Below are 19,051 nucleotides of genomic sequence, written 5' to 3' on the forward strand. Positions count from 1 at the left end.
ATCCAATTATACAGACAGTCTTTTCTTGTTTATTTTTGAGATTCAGAGCAAAGACTATGGTGTGGGTGGGACGCTGAGATTCAATTGACTTGATTGCATTAAGCCAAAGATGAACAATTCTCTTCCTTCTCCCCACCCGCAAATAAAGTAATACAATGGCCGTGGATCAGTTTCCTCATGGGAAAGGATGGGTTTTGCAGCCAGAGCACTGAGTTTTTATAGTTTAAATTGGCCCACGGAATTCTTCATTTTCATACTTGAAAAAATATCTAGATGTCACAATCAATATGCTTACCTCTGCCAGGTAGAACTCGTCATACTGTCTTCTGAAATTCTCTCCTTTGTAGTAGTTGCTAGCAGCAACAATGACATCTACAGTCACCATGCTCAGGATAAACATATGAAAAACTGATGACCTCATCATTTTCTGAAGAGAGAGAAAAAAAGCATATGTCAAAGTAAGAGACTGTTTTCATCAACAAGAAGACCTTTTACTTTTGGAAGAGTATCTGAATATACACTATTTTCACAGTATGAGCTCTTATGCTTTAATGAATTTCCAATCACCCAAAGTCGTTAAACTGAGGCCAAATGTGGGTTGATGGAGGTTTTAAAGGAGATTCCTTCTCAGGATGCATTGGAGTAGATCATCTCTGTAGCCCCTGACAAATGAAGATTCTGTGATTATTATTACAATATGGATGACTCAGAGCTATATATTTAGCTTTAGTCTTGCATCACCAACTGCTTCTTGGCAGATGGGCCTCCTATAAGCATATTAAACTTAACATGCTCAAAACAACTCTTTTTTTTTCTTCTAAGAGCTTATCTCTCCTTTAAATTTCTTCATTTCTGTCAGAGCATCACCATTTAATTTTTTGAAAGTCAACCAGGTTCATAAGAGTGAAGTCATCTTTTAGTCTCCACTCAATCTCTCATTACCCACATGTAATCAGTTTTCACTCCCTATTATATTTGCACATCTCTCACACCAGCCTCCTCTTTAATCACACCTTTTTATCATCACAATTTAGGTTCTCATCACTTTTTGACTGGACAGACTTCTAAATGGACCTGCCAGCTTCCAATTTCCCCTTTCCCATCCATCCTCCACAATTGCCAACATAACAGTCACTGGAGATAATTCTAACCATTTTGATCCCTTCTTTAAGAAATTTCAATGTCTTTAAGAAATTTCAATGGTTCCTTACTGCCTCTAGGATAAAATAAAAACTGTACTGCTTGGCATTTGAACAATTCTATGACACAATTTAAACTTACCTTTCCAGGTTGTTACACATTACCCTCCTTCACACATTCCATATTCCAATTCAACTGGCTTACTCAATGTTTCTCATGTCCAAAATGCACTCCCTTTTCACCTCCCAGTTTAGAATCCCTGAACTTAGTTCAAGGTTCAGTTCTTAAGCTTTATCCTACAGGAAGTCTTTTCCAATCCCTTCAATAATTAGCTCTCACTTTCTCCACTTTGAATAGTTTTATATATATAAATATATAAATATATATATATATATATACACACATACATACATATATACACAAATACATATATATATACACACATACATATATACATAAATACATATATACATATATACATATATACATACATACACATATACATAAATACATATATACACATATACACATACATACATATATACATATATATACATACATACATATATACATATGTATATATACACACATATATGTTTTAATTGTATAACATTTCATCTCTCCATTAGAATGCAAATTCCTATAGGAAAAGGTCCATTTAATTTTTTTTCTTTGATTCCTAGCATTTAGCAAAATGACTTACACACAGCAGGCATTTAATAATTGCTTGCTGAAATGGAGTTTAATTTCAATGGTGAGTAACTTTTTGATGTGCAAGGCATAGCTAAATGGAGCCTTTCTCCACAGAGTGCTTATCTAGAAAAGCCATATTTTAAAAAAATATATCTTCTGGAAGTGTGTTCAAAAGGAAAACTGCTGCCAATGGTGGGCTTGATTCAATGTTCCACTCTCTATCCCTCCAGCAATTTTTGTTCTAAAGAGTAGATGTTTAAACAGATGTTGGTTATCTGCCTCGTGCACTCCTTCCTGTGCAGATAGAGAAACTGTCTGAAATCTGGTATCAAAGAATAAGACGTGTGTATGCCATGTGAAATAAAGAAAAGGAAGAAGTACATTTAATTAAAAAAAAAACTACAGAGAAGTACATGAAACTTTTGACAAACAGGAAAAGACTTAGGGTTACTTACTCTCCTGATAGGTACTGAGGCATTTTTGGAAGGCAATTTACCTTAATACCCATCAGAGGCTCTCCTAAAATTACTCTTTTGAATGACAAATGAGAAGAAAACAAAATGGTTGTCATGCCAATTGGGATCAATGCTTCTTGAGTAGGAGAGGACGTTCATATTCCTACACATCAAAATTTAAAACTATTTTAACCTATTCTTAAAAATATGTTTTTATAGGAACCATCCAATTAGATGAACATAGAATAAATCATAACCCAGATTTGAGTGAAAGTAGAAAAACAAAAGATATAAGCAGGTGTTTGAAAGTGTTCAGGTACCTTTCTAGTGGTGATATTTGTATTAAATTTTATTTATTCTAGGCCACTAGCTTGACTATTGGTGATTTCTAAAGTTTTCCTTATTATATGTGATCCTGCCTTCACAGGATCACAGACCTCAGCAGCCATGTAGCTCAATTTCTTTAAAAGGATGTTCAGGGGGAATCTGAGTTTTTGAACCCAGGTCCTCTTACTCAAGAGCCGGTATTCTTTCTCTATTCCATGGTGCTTTCACAGCTGGAGGAATGCAGTCTATTCTGCCATTTTCCTGATCTTGACTCCTGTTTACTGCTTTATATCAGCTCCTGCTGTTCGTCTACTTGACCATCATTCCTATATAACTACTTCATTATAGTGCTTCAGGTTTCTATCTTTTGCCCCTGACTATACCTTATTTATGAATGACTTTCCTTTGTAGCACATTAATTTATTCACCAAATATTCACTGAATGCTTCACATCCATGTAAAAAGCACCAAAAGGATGGATGTAAATATGAAGACATATTTCGTAACACCTTGGGGTTTACACTCTAGTAAAGAATGGTGTGAATGATAGATTTACAAGTGGAAGGGATGCTGGGTTCCATGTAGTCTAACCCTCATATTTTAGAGATGAAGAAATTGAGACCCAGAAAGTTTTAAAAATATTTTCAAAGTCATATAGGTAATAAATGGCAGAGCTGCAGTTCAAACCCAGGTCTTCTGACTTCAAAGAAATAATTTCTTTCCACTGCTCCATATTGTAGAAGAAAGAAATACATGAATAACTGTAATATAAGCCTGAATATTACAAGTACCTTAAGAGATTTATCACAAAATGTCTAGAGAATTCAGTATAAAAACTTGGCTTCAGTTTAGTATGTGAGGTGGGAACAGCAGAGGGAACAGTATGAAAACTTGAGGGAATGTAAGCATGTTTGGAGAATGAATGGTCTGTTTAGAAAGAACATGAGGGTATACATAAAGGAGCATTGGGAGATAAGGCTAGAAATGTAGTTTGGGGGAAGAATATGAAGTTATATTAGGCTAAAGAATATGAAATTTAATTGGTGGGCAACAGAGGATCCTTGAAGCTTTCTGAGTTAAAGATTGACATGAGATACATAGATACAGAGACAGATGGAAAGTTACAGCATTTATCAAGGATTTACCACATACCAGGCATCCTACTTAGTGTTAGGGATACAAATGAAATTAAGACAGACAGTTCTTGTCCTCAAAATGCTTACATTCTAATAGAAGACAATATATAAAGAAGATCTGGGAAGTGGGAGTGTGTATGTGTGGGATGCTATATATGGTTGGAATTGTTCAGAAAATGAAGGGAGGGGGCTGGAACTGAACATAATTTGCCTAATCTGGTCTATCAAAGCCCATTGTGGTTCCACAATGAGAAATCTTTAGAAAGATAAGTCTCCCAATAGTATTAGGTCAGACAGGAATAGAGGAGAAAAAATGGGAAAGCCAATTATGTCAGGCGAGGGTTAATGCTATTTTGTCGTAGTAGTGCAAAGTAAAAGAAGGTGACAATACACACACGCACACATATGTATTTGTGTGTGTATATATAAAATATATATATATAAATTATATATAAATATATAAAATAAATGATATATGTATATATATATATATATATATAATTTACATGCATACAGTATAAGAGCAACTGATTATATATGGATCAATCAACAAACATTTATTAAGCAACTATTATGTTCCAGGTATTGTGTTAACCACCAGGGACACAAAGAAAGGCAAAAGACAGTCCCCACTCTCAAGAAATTTGTAGTCAAATAGAGGAGAAATTATATTAAAAAACTATGCACAAATAAGATATATACAGGGTAAACTAAAACTAATCAATAAATGAAAGACACAAGAATTGAGGATAAATGAGCCTTGGAAAATGGTGGAACTATTAATAGAAATAGAAAAATGAGAAGTGGAACTCTGGTGGGGAGGATATAATGCATCTGGCTTGGACACGTCAAATTTGAGGTACTAGGAAGAAATCTAAGGAGCAATACCAATCAGACATTTGGAAATATAAAATTGGGATTCAGGACAGAGGTCGGGTTTGGATGTACAGATGTGATAGTCCTCTTAATAGAGAGGAGAAATGAAACTATAGGAGTTTATGAGATCACTAAGGGAATAATTAGAAAAAACTGAAGAAGGTTGAGAATAAAGTCCTCGGAGATAATCATTTTGTGGACTTAGGAGGTGGAAGTAGAGTCAGAAAATAAAACCAAAGGACTGGTTAGAGGAAGGATGGGACCAAAGCACTATAGCATCATGAAACCAAGGTAAGGCAGAATTTCAAGGAAGAAAGGCTGATCAACACATGCAGTAATATAGGGAGGTCAAGGAGAATAGGGACTGACAAAATGGGATTGGATTTGGCCATCTGATCATAGTTGACCTCTAAGAAAATAATTTTGGTAGACAGGTTGGGATGCAAGTCAGATTGAAAGATTTAAGTAATGAAGAGGTACAGAGGACATGTAGGTCTAAAGAGAGTGTAAACTATTACTTGAATAAATTTATGGTAATAAAGATAAAATGGTAGTAATAGTTATAATAAATTTATGTTTAGTTTACAAAGCAGTTTACTAAAAACAACCCTGTAGTTTAGCACAAACTTTAACATTTCCATTTTACAGATGGAGAGGCAAGTGCTTTGTTATGTGCTAAAGTTAAGTGCTTTGGTCACAGTCACAAAACTAGTGAGTGCAGAACTGAGACTCCAGTCTAGGTCTCTTGACTTCGATACTGTTTCTATCATATCACTCTGTCTTAGTAGCTTAAGAGAGCAGCATAAAGGAGGAAGGTGGGGTGTGTGTGTGTGTGTGTGTGTGTCTGTGTGTGTCTCTGTGTGTGTGAAGGCATATTACATTATGTTTTTAGGATATAGGAAACCAAACATTTGTTATTATTGTCTTGGTTTAGTCATTTGCAGTCATGTTCAACTCTTTATGACCCCATTTGAGGTTTTCTGGGCAAAAATTAAGAAGTGGTTTGCCATTTCCTTTTCCAGCTCATTTTACAGATGAGTAACTGAGGTAAACAGGATTAACTGACTTGCCTAGGATCACACAGCTGGTAAGTGTCTGAGGCCATATTTGAACCCATGAAGATTAGTCTTCCTGAATCCTGGCCCTGCACTCTAGCCACCGCACCACAGTTTTGTAGGTTGAAGGTAAAGAACTCAAGGGATTAAGAAAGTGAAGATCCATGAAGCAAGATAATGGAGTACAGTCCTGGAGAAAACTGGAAGGGAAAGGAATGAAACATTAATATGTGTAGAAGTTAGCCTGGGTCAGGCAGAGGGATATTTATTCTCCAGAGACAAGAGAAAGGCAAACATGAAATTATAGAGAAATTCTGAGGTGATGAAGAGGAAGGAAGTTGAGGGAAGTCATGGATGTCTTGATTTTTTCAGCAAAGCAGGTGATTTTTTTTTTAAAGAATTCTTAAAGAGAAGAAAGGAGTTGACAACCTCAAAAGAAAGGAATCATTTTGAAACAGTCTTTGTTAGAACTCAAGAGGGAATCAACAAGAGATAAAAATATTGTGGTACAATAGTGAGGATTCATGGGCAGCTAAGTGGTGCAGTTGATAGAGCTTTGTATCTGAAGTCAGGAAGACCTGAATTCAAATGCAGCCTCAGACACTTTGTAACCCTGGACAAGTCACTTAACCCTGTTTACCTAAATTTCCTCATCTGTAAAATGACTTGGAGAAGGAAATGGCAAACCACTCTAGGATCTTTGTCAAGAAAACTCCAAATTGGGTCATGAAAGCAGTCAGACACGACTGAAACGACTGATAAAGTGAGGACTCAGGACTTTCACTGACAACCTAACCTATTAAAAAACAAAAACAAAAACAAAAGAAATACCTAGATTGACAAAGTTCCAGAGAATAATTCACAAATGTGTCTAAGTATATTAATGTCATTTAAAGGTAAAATAAAATTCAAATTTCATTTCTTTCCATCAACATATTTCAATGTATATCATAGAGTAATTTACAGAAAACCAGAGTATTTGATTAGCCATTCAACTAGCAAATTTTTTATTCTCATTTTGATTTTTATGGCTATTGGTTCTTTTTTATCCATTATGAAACAAGTGAAAATATGCGTAGCCACAGAATTGTTCATTTTCTATACTTTCTTAGCACAATATTCTATTAAGAACTTAAAAGAAATCTTCATTTCACGTGCCAAAGAGCTTCACGCTTTCATTTTCCATTCTTTGCTTGAGGAAGTTTCCTTTATAAATAAACAGTTATTACTTAAAGATCCAAACAAAGCTTCTAGCCACGATTGTCAAAAGCATTTTTAGTTGGGTTTTCTGGGTGTCACTACTCTACTTTCATGCTGTCATCATAATTATGTTGCTTTTTATCCAAGTGTCTACATTTCCCTGCTGATGGAGTCATTAAAGTAATCTCTCACAATGGATTTTGATACACTATAATCACCTACTCAACTGCCTTGTCCAAAGTAACAAATTTCAAATATTCAAAGAGACTTGAAGTTAATAAAAACACTAAAAACAAAAAGAAATTCCACCAACGATCTCAGATAAAAACTTTTTAGTACCTGGATTCAAATGTTGAAGTTACAGACCATGTGTTTATCTGGCACCCTAATGACTAAAGGATTTTAAAAAAGAACCCAAATCTTTTAAACATGGAATGACTCACATCATGTCCAGTTTGCTACATAAGCTTCTAAGACAAGACTAACCTGGTAAGGTCCATGTTGGGTTTCTTTTCTTAATATTTTGCATTGACAAAAAGACACCCACATGAATGTTTACAGTTAAGTCACTGGGCCACAAAATAACAAATACTTTGAGGTTCACAAAATTCAACTAATAGATATTGCTGTGAAGTGTCCTTTACATCTCATAGCTCTGACCTCTTATAAACATATTCAGTATTCCTCTGAAGTGCTCTGATGTTTTGGCTTTATGCATATGGTTTTTCATCTTTTAATTTTTAAACATACCTGAATACATTTAAGCTATGAAAAGGACCCAAACACCAAATTGGCACTTGGCCATAAGAAATAGAATCTATTGAAGTTCTACATGGAAAATCATAACTGCATAAGTTCTTTCAAACTGTAGTATCTATCATGAATATTAGAAAATGTTCCCATAAAGGATAGGCTATCGCATTAGATGACCTCTAGTGTCCCTCCAAGATTCTATGATTCTCAATAACAATGACAATTCTCAGGCACTCTCTGGAAAGTCTTTCTAGTAACTGGGATCTATGGATGTCCCCCAAACAAATGAATTAAATAAAATCATTTATTAAACATGCTTGGTGTAATATGAATAAAAATAGTTGATTCACTGAATTCCTCGCTCTCTGACCATTTCTTTTTTACCCAATTCCCATCTCTGTGCCTTTTCATGGCTGTTCCCCATGCCTAGGATGTACTCCATCTCACATCTACCTCTCAGAAATCCTCACTTCCTCCAAAGCTTAACTCAATTGTCCCTTTCTACCTGAAGCCTTTCCTGATTCCACAGTTGTTAAGAATCCCCTAAAATTGATTTTAAGATGTTTTATTTTTATTTTATTTGCATGTATTGCTTCCATTCCATAGAATATAAAGTCTTTATGGCTAAGGGCTCTCTCCATTCTATCAGAGCATTCTCACTACTTGTTATGATGTTGCCTTGCACACAGTAAGGTTAAGGCACACAAGTGCCTAAACTTGTCTCTTTGCAATTTCCACCCTTTTAAGATATTGTCTTGTATCTCTCTTCATCTTCTCAGCCAAACTCCTTGAGAAAGGAAGATTCTAAACTCTACAATTTGGCTTTATATTTCAATTGAAATTTCTCTTTCCAAAGCCAAATTCAGTGTCATATTTGACTCCTATCTCACACTCTATATATTCAATCAATTCTCAAAATCTTTTTTTTTCCTTTTGAATATCTTTCACAAACACCCCTTTCCTCACACTCACACAACTAACTAGGTTCAGACTCTCATCACCTGGAGAGATGAATTGGTTTCCCTGCCTTAAATCTTTCCCTACTCCACTGCCAAAGTGATTTGACAACTTCACCTTCCATTTCCAATAAATTTCAGAGGCACCCTATCACCTCTAGGATCAAACACAAAATCCTCTTTTAGCTTCTATAGCTCTTTACAACCTGGCTCCTTCCTTCCATTCCTGACTTCTTGTACTTTATTCCCCTCCACACATTCTAAGACCCAGGGATACTGGTCTCTTTGCTGATTTTTAACTTGTGACTTTTCAACGTCTATCCCTCATGTCTAGAAAGCTTGCATTTTTTCACCTTGGTCTAAAGGCTTCCTTTAAGAAGCAGCTCAACGGAACGAGGCGTACATTGTATACAGTAAGAGCAATACTGTATAATGACTAAATGTGAATGACTTAGTTGTTCTCAGCAATGTAATGATCCAAGACGATACTAAAGGACTCAGGATGAAAAATGCTATCCACCTCCAGAGAAAGAGCTGATGAAGTCTGAAGGTAGATTGAAGCATATTATTTTTCACATTATTTTTTGTGGTTTTTTTTTTGGTTCATGTTTTCTTTTACCACATGATTAATATGGAAATATGTTTTGCATGATTTCACATATATAGCCTATATCAAATTGTTTACCATCTCAGGAAGGAGAGAAGCAAGGGAGGGAGGAAGAGAATTTGGAACTCAAATTTTTAAAAATTGAGTGTTAAAAATTGTTTTTCCGTGCAATTGAGAAAAATAAAATATGATTTAAAAAAAAGGAAACTGCTCAAATCTTACTTTTGTGTGTGCATGTGTGCACATGTGTGTCCACGCACACAAACACACACACTTACGTATATGTATATGTGAGCTCCTGGAGTACAGGGACTGTCAATTGCCTTTTGCAAATAAGTTGAAGTGAACAATGAATTTAACCACTCACCAAATGTTCCATGTGCTAAACACTCTCTTGGGCTCTCTAACTCTCACTCCGTACATATATGTGCATGTATACATACACATATGTACATTATATATATGTATGTATACATATATAATATATATGTATATATACATATATTATATATATGTATGTATACATATATTATATATGTATGTATACATATATTATATATATGTATATATACATATATTATATATGTATATATACATATATTATATATATGTATGTATACATATATTATATATATATGCATATATATACACACACATACACATATATATGGGTGTATATATAGATACATGCACACATACATGCATACATATATATATATATATAATATATATACATATATAGTGTGTGTGTATACACACACACACACACACACGCACACGCACATATGTTATGCTATATTCTCAGCTTCCTTTGTCTGGGACTTAGTTTAGCTATTCATGATGACTTTTCTCCAATAAAGTAATGATTCTAAAATGTCTGATGAAGAAATAACCTTTTTCTTTTTTTCTGCACCACTGAAGAAAGAACCAAAGTCACTGGACATGTTCAAGGAATCCAAGAGGGTAAAGGACTCCTGAAGTAACTGAGTAGGAGCATGGAATACTCAAGATGTCCAATACTGAACTTCAAAGCTCTCTGTTACCTTCAACAAGTCCCTTAATCTTTATCTGATACCCTGTTTTCTCATCTGAAACATATAGAGAATAATAAAGATGCTGCCTACCTCATAGTATTATTTAGAGACTTAATAGCAGGTCCCCTAAGTGAAGCACTTTGTAACTGTAAAGTATACCATAAATAAAGGAGTAAGCTGTTCTTATTATTACCTTGTCAAACTACATGTCATCCTTAAAACCTCACTCTCAACTCATTTCACACATCCAGTATGTTTCTAAATCTTATTACTACTTTTACAACATCTTTTACATCTCCTTTCTCCTCAGTCACTTGGCCACCTTCTTACTTCAACTCCTTGTCATACATGAACGGGGCTTGGTGTCTCTACCTCAAGTCTCTCCCTACTCCCAAACCTCCTACTCAGATGCCATTGTGATTTTCCTAAAGCTAAGTTCTGACCATTCCTCCTCATACTCAGAAAATTTCAGTTCTTCCCTATTACTGTCAAGATTAAATATAAGCCCTTCTGCTTGGTATTTAAATCTCTTCATAACCTGGTTTAATCTTACTTTTTCAGTTTCTTTAAACTTTACTCACTACCACAGTTTTACAATCAAATTATACAGATCTATTTGTTTTTCTTTACACACAAGACTCCATTTTCCATCTCTGTGTTTTCCCACAGGCTGTCCTTCATTCCTAGCATCCTCTCTTTCCTCATGTCTACCTATTAGTGTCCCAATCTTCCTTCATTACTCTCCTTCCATAGGAAACCTTTCATAGGAGATCTTTCCTGGTCCACAGCTACTAATATGTTCCCCTCTGAAATGATTTTACTTCTACTCTGTGCATAACTTATATTTATCTAGTAATTTACCTGTTGTCTCCTCCCATTAAAATGTGAGCACCCTGAAATTAGGGACTATTTTGCCTTTATATCTCCAGTGTTTAGCATAGTTTGTGGTAAATAGTAATAGCAAAATAAATGATAGTTGAGTAAATGATTTAGTTCTACAATGGTTCCAACTATTCCCAGACGTTTCCTTCTTCTTCTTTTTTTTTTTTGCTTTTAGGCAATTGGGGTTAAGTGACTTGCCCAGGGTCACACAGCTAGTAAGCGTCAAGTGTTTGGTCTGAGGCTGAATTTGAACTCAGGTCCTCCTGACTTCAGGGCCGGTGCTCTATCCACTGCGCCACCTAGCTGCCCCTCAATGTTTCCTTCTTTCTGCTGAAAAAGAGGTGACTAAAAACTTAGGATCAAAAGTTTAGAACTGGAAGACACATTGGAAACAAACTATTCCACTTCCTTCAATTTACAGATAAGGAAACTGAGATTGAGTAAAGTTAAGTGACTTGTCCCAAGTCACAGAGATAGCAAGCAGCAGAAGTGGGATTTGAACCCTGGTCCTCTGTTGCGGAATAAGTTGTCTTTATACTTCCTTTAGTATTTCTTAATCAGATGCTTATAAATGTGGATGCCTGATGATATACTATCCTATGCCATAAGGACATTTAAAAGTAGATAGACTATAAGCATTTAATTTTGAAATCTCATATAGCACTGACTCCTTCAGCCATTGCAAGGAAGTTAATGCTCTTTGTGGTAAGGTGAGTGCATATGTATCATTATTTTACCAAGATAATTCTTGAGTTTCCAGCCAAACCAGTGCCACATCTAGTCTAACTGTGCTACACCCAAAGGTTTCATCAAGGCACTTATGGACAAAATACGCATGTGCATAGCATGTTACTGAACACTTTAAAGAAAAGAGAAAGCTTTTCAGAGTGTTGTAACAGCTTCATCAAGTCAGCACATAACTATTTTGGGTGTGTCTTTCTAAGGAATGAGTATCTGAATTTCACATAAACTTTCAAATAAGATACTATTTCAATCCTCCAACCTGATCTGTGCTCAAATGTAATTTATCTAATCTTGTAAATAAGGTTAACATGCTTTCCACAGCATGATCTGAATTTAAGTTGACTTACAACATACCTCTCTCCTTGCCCCCACTCCATGTATTTTGTGTGTGTGTGTGTGTGTGTGTGTGTGTGTGTGTGTGTATATGTGTGGTAAATATCAATGCTAAAGGGACAGAGAAGTTGAAAAAATATAAAACTTTAAATCAGTAACATAATTTAAGAATTATATTCTCTAAGTTATCTTTGTTACTGAAGAATGAGTTTTAGAATTTTTTTTTAATCTTAAAATCACAGATATTTTTCAAGCCCCAGGACCTCAGTCCAATTTCTCACATAGGATTATTGTTCTATAGCACCTTCTATCTAACTCTAACTTTTTCTACTGACTTTTCCCTTTTGGCCTTCAAAAATGTTTAGGTTTCTTTTGCCTCCTTGCCATCCTTTCACTTTCCTTTCTCTCCTCTTTTCTTATTAATAAAATAATTCAATGAAACCAAATGACATCCTTTAAAACCAAGAAATGCCAACTATCTCACAAAACTGCTTTGCATATATTAGAGACACATATTTTTCAAATGATGGACAACACTTATGTTACAATAGTACTTTAAGGTTAATAAAGCCTTTATTTTTCAATACTCCTTCGACTAAAGTAGGGCATGTATTATTATCCAAATCTTAAGGGTGAAGAAGCTTAGCATAAGATAATTTAAGTGACTTCTGATTTCTCTCATGACTGTATGTACACAGAAATGGCAAATAAATGTTTTTTTTTTTTCCAGTTGGCCAATTTTGTTTTTTAGGGACTTGTTTTCTTCAGTGTACTTTTTTTTTTCCAGTTGGCTGATTGTACTTTTTAGGGATTCTTCTACCTTTCTCATTTGACTTTTAAAATCCTCTTGAGCTCTTCTGAGAAGCATTTTTGGGCTTCAGACCAGTTCATATTTCCTTTTGAGGTTGTAGATGTGGGTTTGTTGACAATGTTGTCCTCTTCAGAATTTCTGCCTTGATCTTCACTGTTCCTATAATAGAATCTATCATATGTTTCTTTTTGCTCATGGTGTTTGCTTATTTCCTGGCCTTTAAACAGATTGAGCTCTCCTGCTGGGGAGCAGAGGGCACTGACCCAAGCTTCTTATACTGAGAGCTTTAGGCCTTGTCACTGTCTTTGTGTCCTGGGGCACCTGATGTTGGCAGCTTGAGGCTGTAGGGTTCTGGCAGCTTACTTGGTGTTGGGCTGGAATCAGCAGCAGTAGAACTCTAGGAATAGGATTGGGTAGTCTAGCTCCTGGATGTTGCCTGCTTTTCCTTTTCTTTCACTTTCTTCGGCTTCTTTCAGATGGATGTTGCAGGATGTTTATCCACCTGGAACCATTTGGAGGGCTTCACAGATTTTTGCTGAGGCACTGGGAGACTGCTATAGAATGCTGAGGCACCTGGTGGTTTTCTAAGCAGGTTTCCACCAGTTTCCCAGCCATCACTGAGGCACTCAGAGGTCCAGGTGTTGTTGTTTGCCTGCTCCGCCATCTGGGTTTCAGGATCTCCTCCTGGTATGCTAAAGTGGGGCTTTCTGCTAGCTTGTTGGGATGCTTCCTGTTCCATACTGCTCCCCTTCTCCCAGGGCAAAAGGGGCCTTTCCTGTTAATCCCTTAAGCTGCCTGGGCTACTGGACTGCTGCTCCCCATCTTTCTTCTGGTTCAGCTGTTCCAGAGTTTTTCCTGAGGTGATATTTTCTGGTCTTTCAGAGATTGATATGGGAGGGTGAGGGCAACCACCTTTTTTGGCTTCCAGGAAGTAGAAGTTGAAATAAATGTTTTTAAAAAGCAAAAAACACTCATCATGTTCTTTATAGAACATTATACAATAAAGATAGTGAACAATGCTTATAAACAAAATCCACCAACTTAAGTAGAGACTTAATTCAATCCTAAATGATCAAATAGCAGATCACAGAAACAATAATTGTGGGGAAATAATATTGATGAGACAACATGCTATAATTTCTGGGGTACATCTAAGGTAGTCTTCTGATTAAAAAATATACGCATTGTATATTATATTATAATTATATTACAAAAATCATGGATAAACAACTACATATGTAAGGACTGATGAAATGACCATGCAATTTTAAAATTAGAAGCCAACTAATAAAGAAAGTCAAAATAAGCACAAGAGGAAAGCTTAACAACTAGAGGAGAATTAGATAATTTGGAAACCAAAGAGTATAGAACTAATAAAGAAAATCAAAAATGGATCTTTGTGGTAGAAAAATACGGACGTGTAAAACACTTTGATACAAAGAATAAAATAAACATAACTAGCAAATTAGCAAACCACAAACATACACGTAGAAAACTACAAAAACAAAACACCAAACAAAAACAAAAATAAAAAACAGCTAAACTGAATACCACAAACTTATAAAAACCTGGCTTGATGCTGAAGGAGAAATATGAAAAGATATTTCTTCCTCCCTCCCTTCTTTGCCAAAGGATGGTGGGTATGGAATATTACCTATAAACACACACATATACACACAAACACAGATATATCTACTATATAAAACTTCTTGTTCAGTGGAGTCTGACTCTTTGTGACCTCATTTAAAGTTTTCTTGGCAAAGATACTGGAGTGATTTGCCATTTTCTTTTCTAGCTCATTTTATAGATGAAGAAACTGAGACAAAAAGGGTTAAGTGCCTTGCTCATATAGCTAGCAAGTTACTGAGGCCAGGTCTGAATTCATGTCTTTCTGACTCCAGGCTCAGCACTCTAATCACTGAGCAATCTAGTTGCCTACCATATAAAACTAATATATTATTAATAATAGCAAAATTTATATATAATATATACTAATTTTATTAATCCTTTTCTCTTCTTTATTATAATAGATGGCTCTGTGGGAGGCAGTAGGGGCTGGGATACAAAGGGAATTTTAAGGGATTAAAAAAAACAGGCAAGCATTAGACTTGATTATTTAAAAATCACATGTGAAGTATAGGATAAAGGGCACCCAAGGATAGTTACTGCATTTTTACATCAATATAACAAATATAATTCTGCTTCCAAAAGATAGCTCTTTAAAGTACCCAAAGGAAGTTATCTGAGTCTCCCCAGTTCTTCTTTTCTCCAGGCTAAATACTCTCAACTTGTCCAATGGATTCTTGCCGTAGCATGCGATACATAGTTACTTTAAGGGCAAAGTCTCTTTAAAATTTATTCCAATTATTTATGAAAGAGTGGGAAACACTTAAAGGATAAAGGGGTAAAACAGCTGGTATTCTTTCAAGTTAACACAGTTTCCCACTATATTCAATCTTGTCATCAATCTTCAGTACCCAAGGATTCATGCCACTCCTTTAAACATTTACAGAACAATTTCCCAACTTCCTTCCAAAAAAAGAGAGAAAGAAAGAAAAGAAAGAAAGAAAAAGAAATGAAGAAAGGAAGGAAGGGAGGGAAAAAGAAAGGAAGAAAGAGAAGAAGAAAGCAAACTACATGGCTATTTAAATATCTGGTTCTGGTTAGATAGGGTTTAAAGGAGGTTATATATTTAACCCCACAGATCAAGTCTTAAAGGAAAAACAGAACACAGTTATCATTTCCATGGCAATGTTGAACATAGCAATCATCTCTTGACACTGACACACCCTCCAAATAGTTGATTGTATATTCAGGTCATAGAACTAGTAAATGTCCACTGATTAATATAATAACACGTGTGAAAGTTTCACAGTACTTATCCAAACTAGAGTATGGGCATGGACACGAATCTGAATCCCAGTGCTAACTGCTCAAAAAAGAGAAAATATAAAGAGGTTTAGAACACGTCTTGTTTTTGACAAACTTCATAAATCCAACCTATTTGGCCTCCAATGAAGAAAGTGTGTGTGTGTTAAGGGAGGCATAAAAGAATTATATATAATTTCTTATCTTCTTCCTTCCATTTCACCAAGTGAAAAACTGGTATTTTTTTTTCCTAATGGCTGGATAACACAAGTTGTTAGATTCTTTTATAAAGGTGTAAATCAAAAGGATTACTCATGGGTCCCATTACACAGACAAATATCAGAACAGAACGTTTTCTCTGGAGGCTCAGATTCTGACAGGATATTATTTCTATTGTCTATCCAAATCTATTATAAATCAATCTATTAATTTGTTATAAGATATTCTCTTCCTTTATATTATGTCAGAATACTGTATTGAAAACTCTGAAATGCTGTATTGAAAATAAATAGCCACCTATTCCATTTAAAGTTTTCAGTTCTTCAGTAGTCAATGAAGATGGTATAAGTATGTGAAATTCCTTCCTAGTTTCCGATGCCTTTACTGCAATTCTTTAGGAAGAAGTTTCATTAACAGATAGCTAAATGAATATATTTTCTTTTTAGGAAAAATTGCAAATTATCACTATTAAGTTTTCCATTGATCATAGATCAAAGAGAAATTAAGTAACCCAATGTTAGAAGAAATTCAAAATGGATAAGTAATTAAAACTCATCATTGAAGCACTGAAATTCAATTAAATTATACTTTTCAAATAGATTTACCTTGGAATTGACTCATGGATTCATTAATTTAACAAATATTTTTTGAGGTTCCATTATGAATATTGTACCAGGGGAAACAAAGATGATCCCTGTCTACAACTAGTTTACAGTGAAACAGATAAAATATGTACATAAATAACAAAATATAAAGCAACATGAAACAACTATAAGAGCAATATGAATGAGGCAAAATGTTCAAAGAGAGAAAAGATTAGAGAAGAAAAAAGCTGAGTCTTCCTATCTTGCCTAGGCTGGAAGTACAGGAGCTACTTATGTGCCCAATCCATTCTAATTGGCACAGAAGCCTTGACCTGCTCTGTTTTGGACCTGAACCAGTTCACCCCTCCTTAGACAAGCTGGCTTCTCTTTCCCACTTCCAAGGAGGTTCACCATTTTAATGTCAAATTTAGAGCTTATATCTGATTGGCTTATCCCATTATAACTCAGAACTCTCAATATCAAAAGATCTGCCAACCTCAACCTCTTTGGCAGCAGGGACCACAGGCATTCACCATCACAGTTAAAGAAAAGATGATCTCTAAAAAAATCTCACTTCCCCCAACCTTAGATCTATATCTTATGGACCTCTCCTAAAGGAATTACTAGGGACACACATAAAGTCTTACATTTAAATTTAAAAAAAAAAGTACTGTTCAGGTTGACTGCTCTCAAGGAAAAGAGACGTGGCTAATTAATGTGAAAGAGATCTTCAGAATTTAATGGACTGAAAGCTCAAAGAGTCAACAAAATGAAAAGCTAATCTGGTCTTGGGCTATATATTAGTATTCAGAGCAAGAATGCTGATGTACCCTGCCTTGGTCAGAGTATTGTGGTTTCATGTATTCTTTGACAAAGAATTCAGAGTCAGACCACCTCTAAACTTAGTACAGGTATTTATTGAGGATTAACACCCCTCAGAAGCAATAACTTAATAAGACAACACAAGCAAATTTATAGTATAATGATGCTGATTAAACAACAGAAATTATGAATATTAAAACAGCAAGAGGGATTTGTTAAAAGATTAAGTAATGGAGATGCATCTCTTCTATGCTACGGTGGTCAAACATATTGGTTGTGCTGCCCTCTGACTGGCTAGTTCGTGTGGTCCTGTCTGGTCAAGATGGATAGTTAGATATTATGGTCCTGCTAGGACTAAGTGGATGATGTGATTGTGGTTGAGTACAAGGACACACCTATTCAAATATGTGACATAGATATGGGGGCAGGGGCTAGTAGCAATATTGAGTTTGAGGCAGTGGCTCATTAGGGGCAGTAGCTGTATTGAGTCTGGGAGACTATGGTGTGGTTAAAATTATCAGGACATGCATGCTGTTCAGTGGGGCCCATGAGGAAGTTAGAATATTGAGGCTTGGGGTAGCTGTATTAGGATTCTATCAAGACCACATCCAAAGTTCTATGACCAGCTTTGGGTGCTACATTTTGGAAAGGATATTCACAAACTGAAGCATGCATAGAAGAGAGTGATGGGGATATCAAAACACATTTTATAAGGATTGGTTGAAGCAATTGAATGTGTAGGAGATTTTGCAGGCCAGAGTTTTTACTTTTAAATCCTAAGGTTGCATATGGAAGAAGGATCAAATTTATTCTGTTTGGTCCCTGTGGGCAGGACTATGACTAACTGATGGAAATACTAGGGAACTATACTTTTGCCTTAGTATAAGGAAGAAATTATTGACAATATCACAACATAAAAATGTGTTATTTTAGCAGGTAGTGGATTTTTTTTTTATCGCTGGTAGTGTTCCCGTGAAGGCTCAAGGATTTTGTAAAATATATTTACACTTCATGTAGGGGTTTAACAAAGATCCAAAGATCTTTCCAACTCAGATAATATGATTCTTTGGTGCTATGGCTTTTTATTGGAGTGTTCATGAAGCACTTAATGAAGGAGGCAGCAATTTGAGTTAGACCTTGAATAAGATATTTAAACAGGTGGTAATGGAAATTTAAAAATAAATGTGTTTTCTGTACAAACATTAAATAGTCCAATTTGCCTATTGGCACAGGTAGAGAAGTATTAGTGCATACAATACAACAAACATTTATTAAAAGTCTACAATAAATGGAAAAAGCTATCCTTTGAGTCAAGAAGATCTGGGTTCAAATCCAGCACTGGTTTCCATTTAATACTAGCTGTGTGAGCCTGGGCAAGTCACTTAACCTCTGAGTTATCCAGGTAGGAAAGCAGTAGAGGAGACAATAAACTTTTATTAGAGATCCATTGCATGTAGAGAGCTGCCTGTGGAGTCAGAAAGACCTAGCCTTATGTTCTACCTCAGTTATATAACTGTCTCTGTGATTCTAGGCAATTCACTTAACTTTTAAGTGTC

General features: G+C 35.4%; 1 protein-coding gene across 1 annotated transcript in view; it reads right to left on the reverse strand.

Annotated features, from left to right (window-relative positions):
- Positions 1-19,051, reverse strand: part of NALCN (sodium leak channel, non-selective) — a 516,511-nt gene that overhangs the window by 245,335 nt on the left and 252,125 nt on the right. Inside the window, 1 exon segment of the mRNA XM_020964043.2 lies at positions 296-427. Coding sequence (XP_020819702.1) covers positions 296-427 — 132 coding nt within the window.

This window comes from Phascolarctos cinereus, unplaced genomic scaffold (assembly GCF_003287225.1).
Source record: "Phascolarctos cinereus isolate Bilbo 61053 unplaced genomic scaffold, phaCin_HiC Scaffold_7;HRSCAF=346, whole genome shotgun sequence".
NCBI lineage: Eukaryota > Metazoa > Chordata > Mammalia > Diprotodontia > Phascolarctidae > Phascolarctos > Phascolarctos cinereus.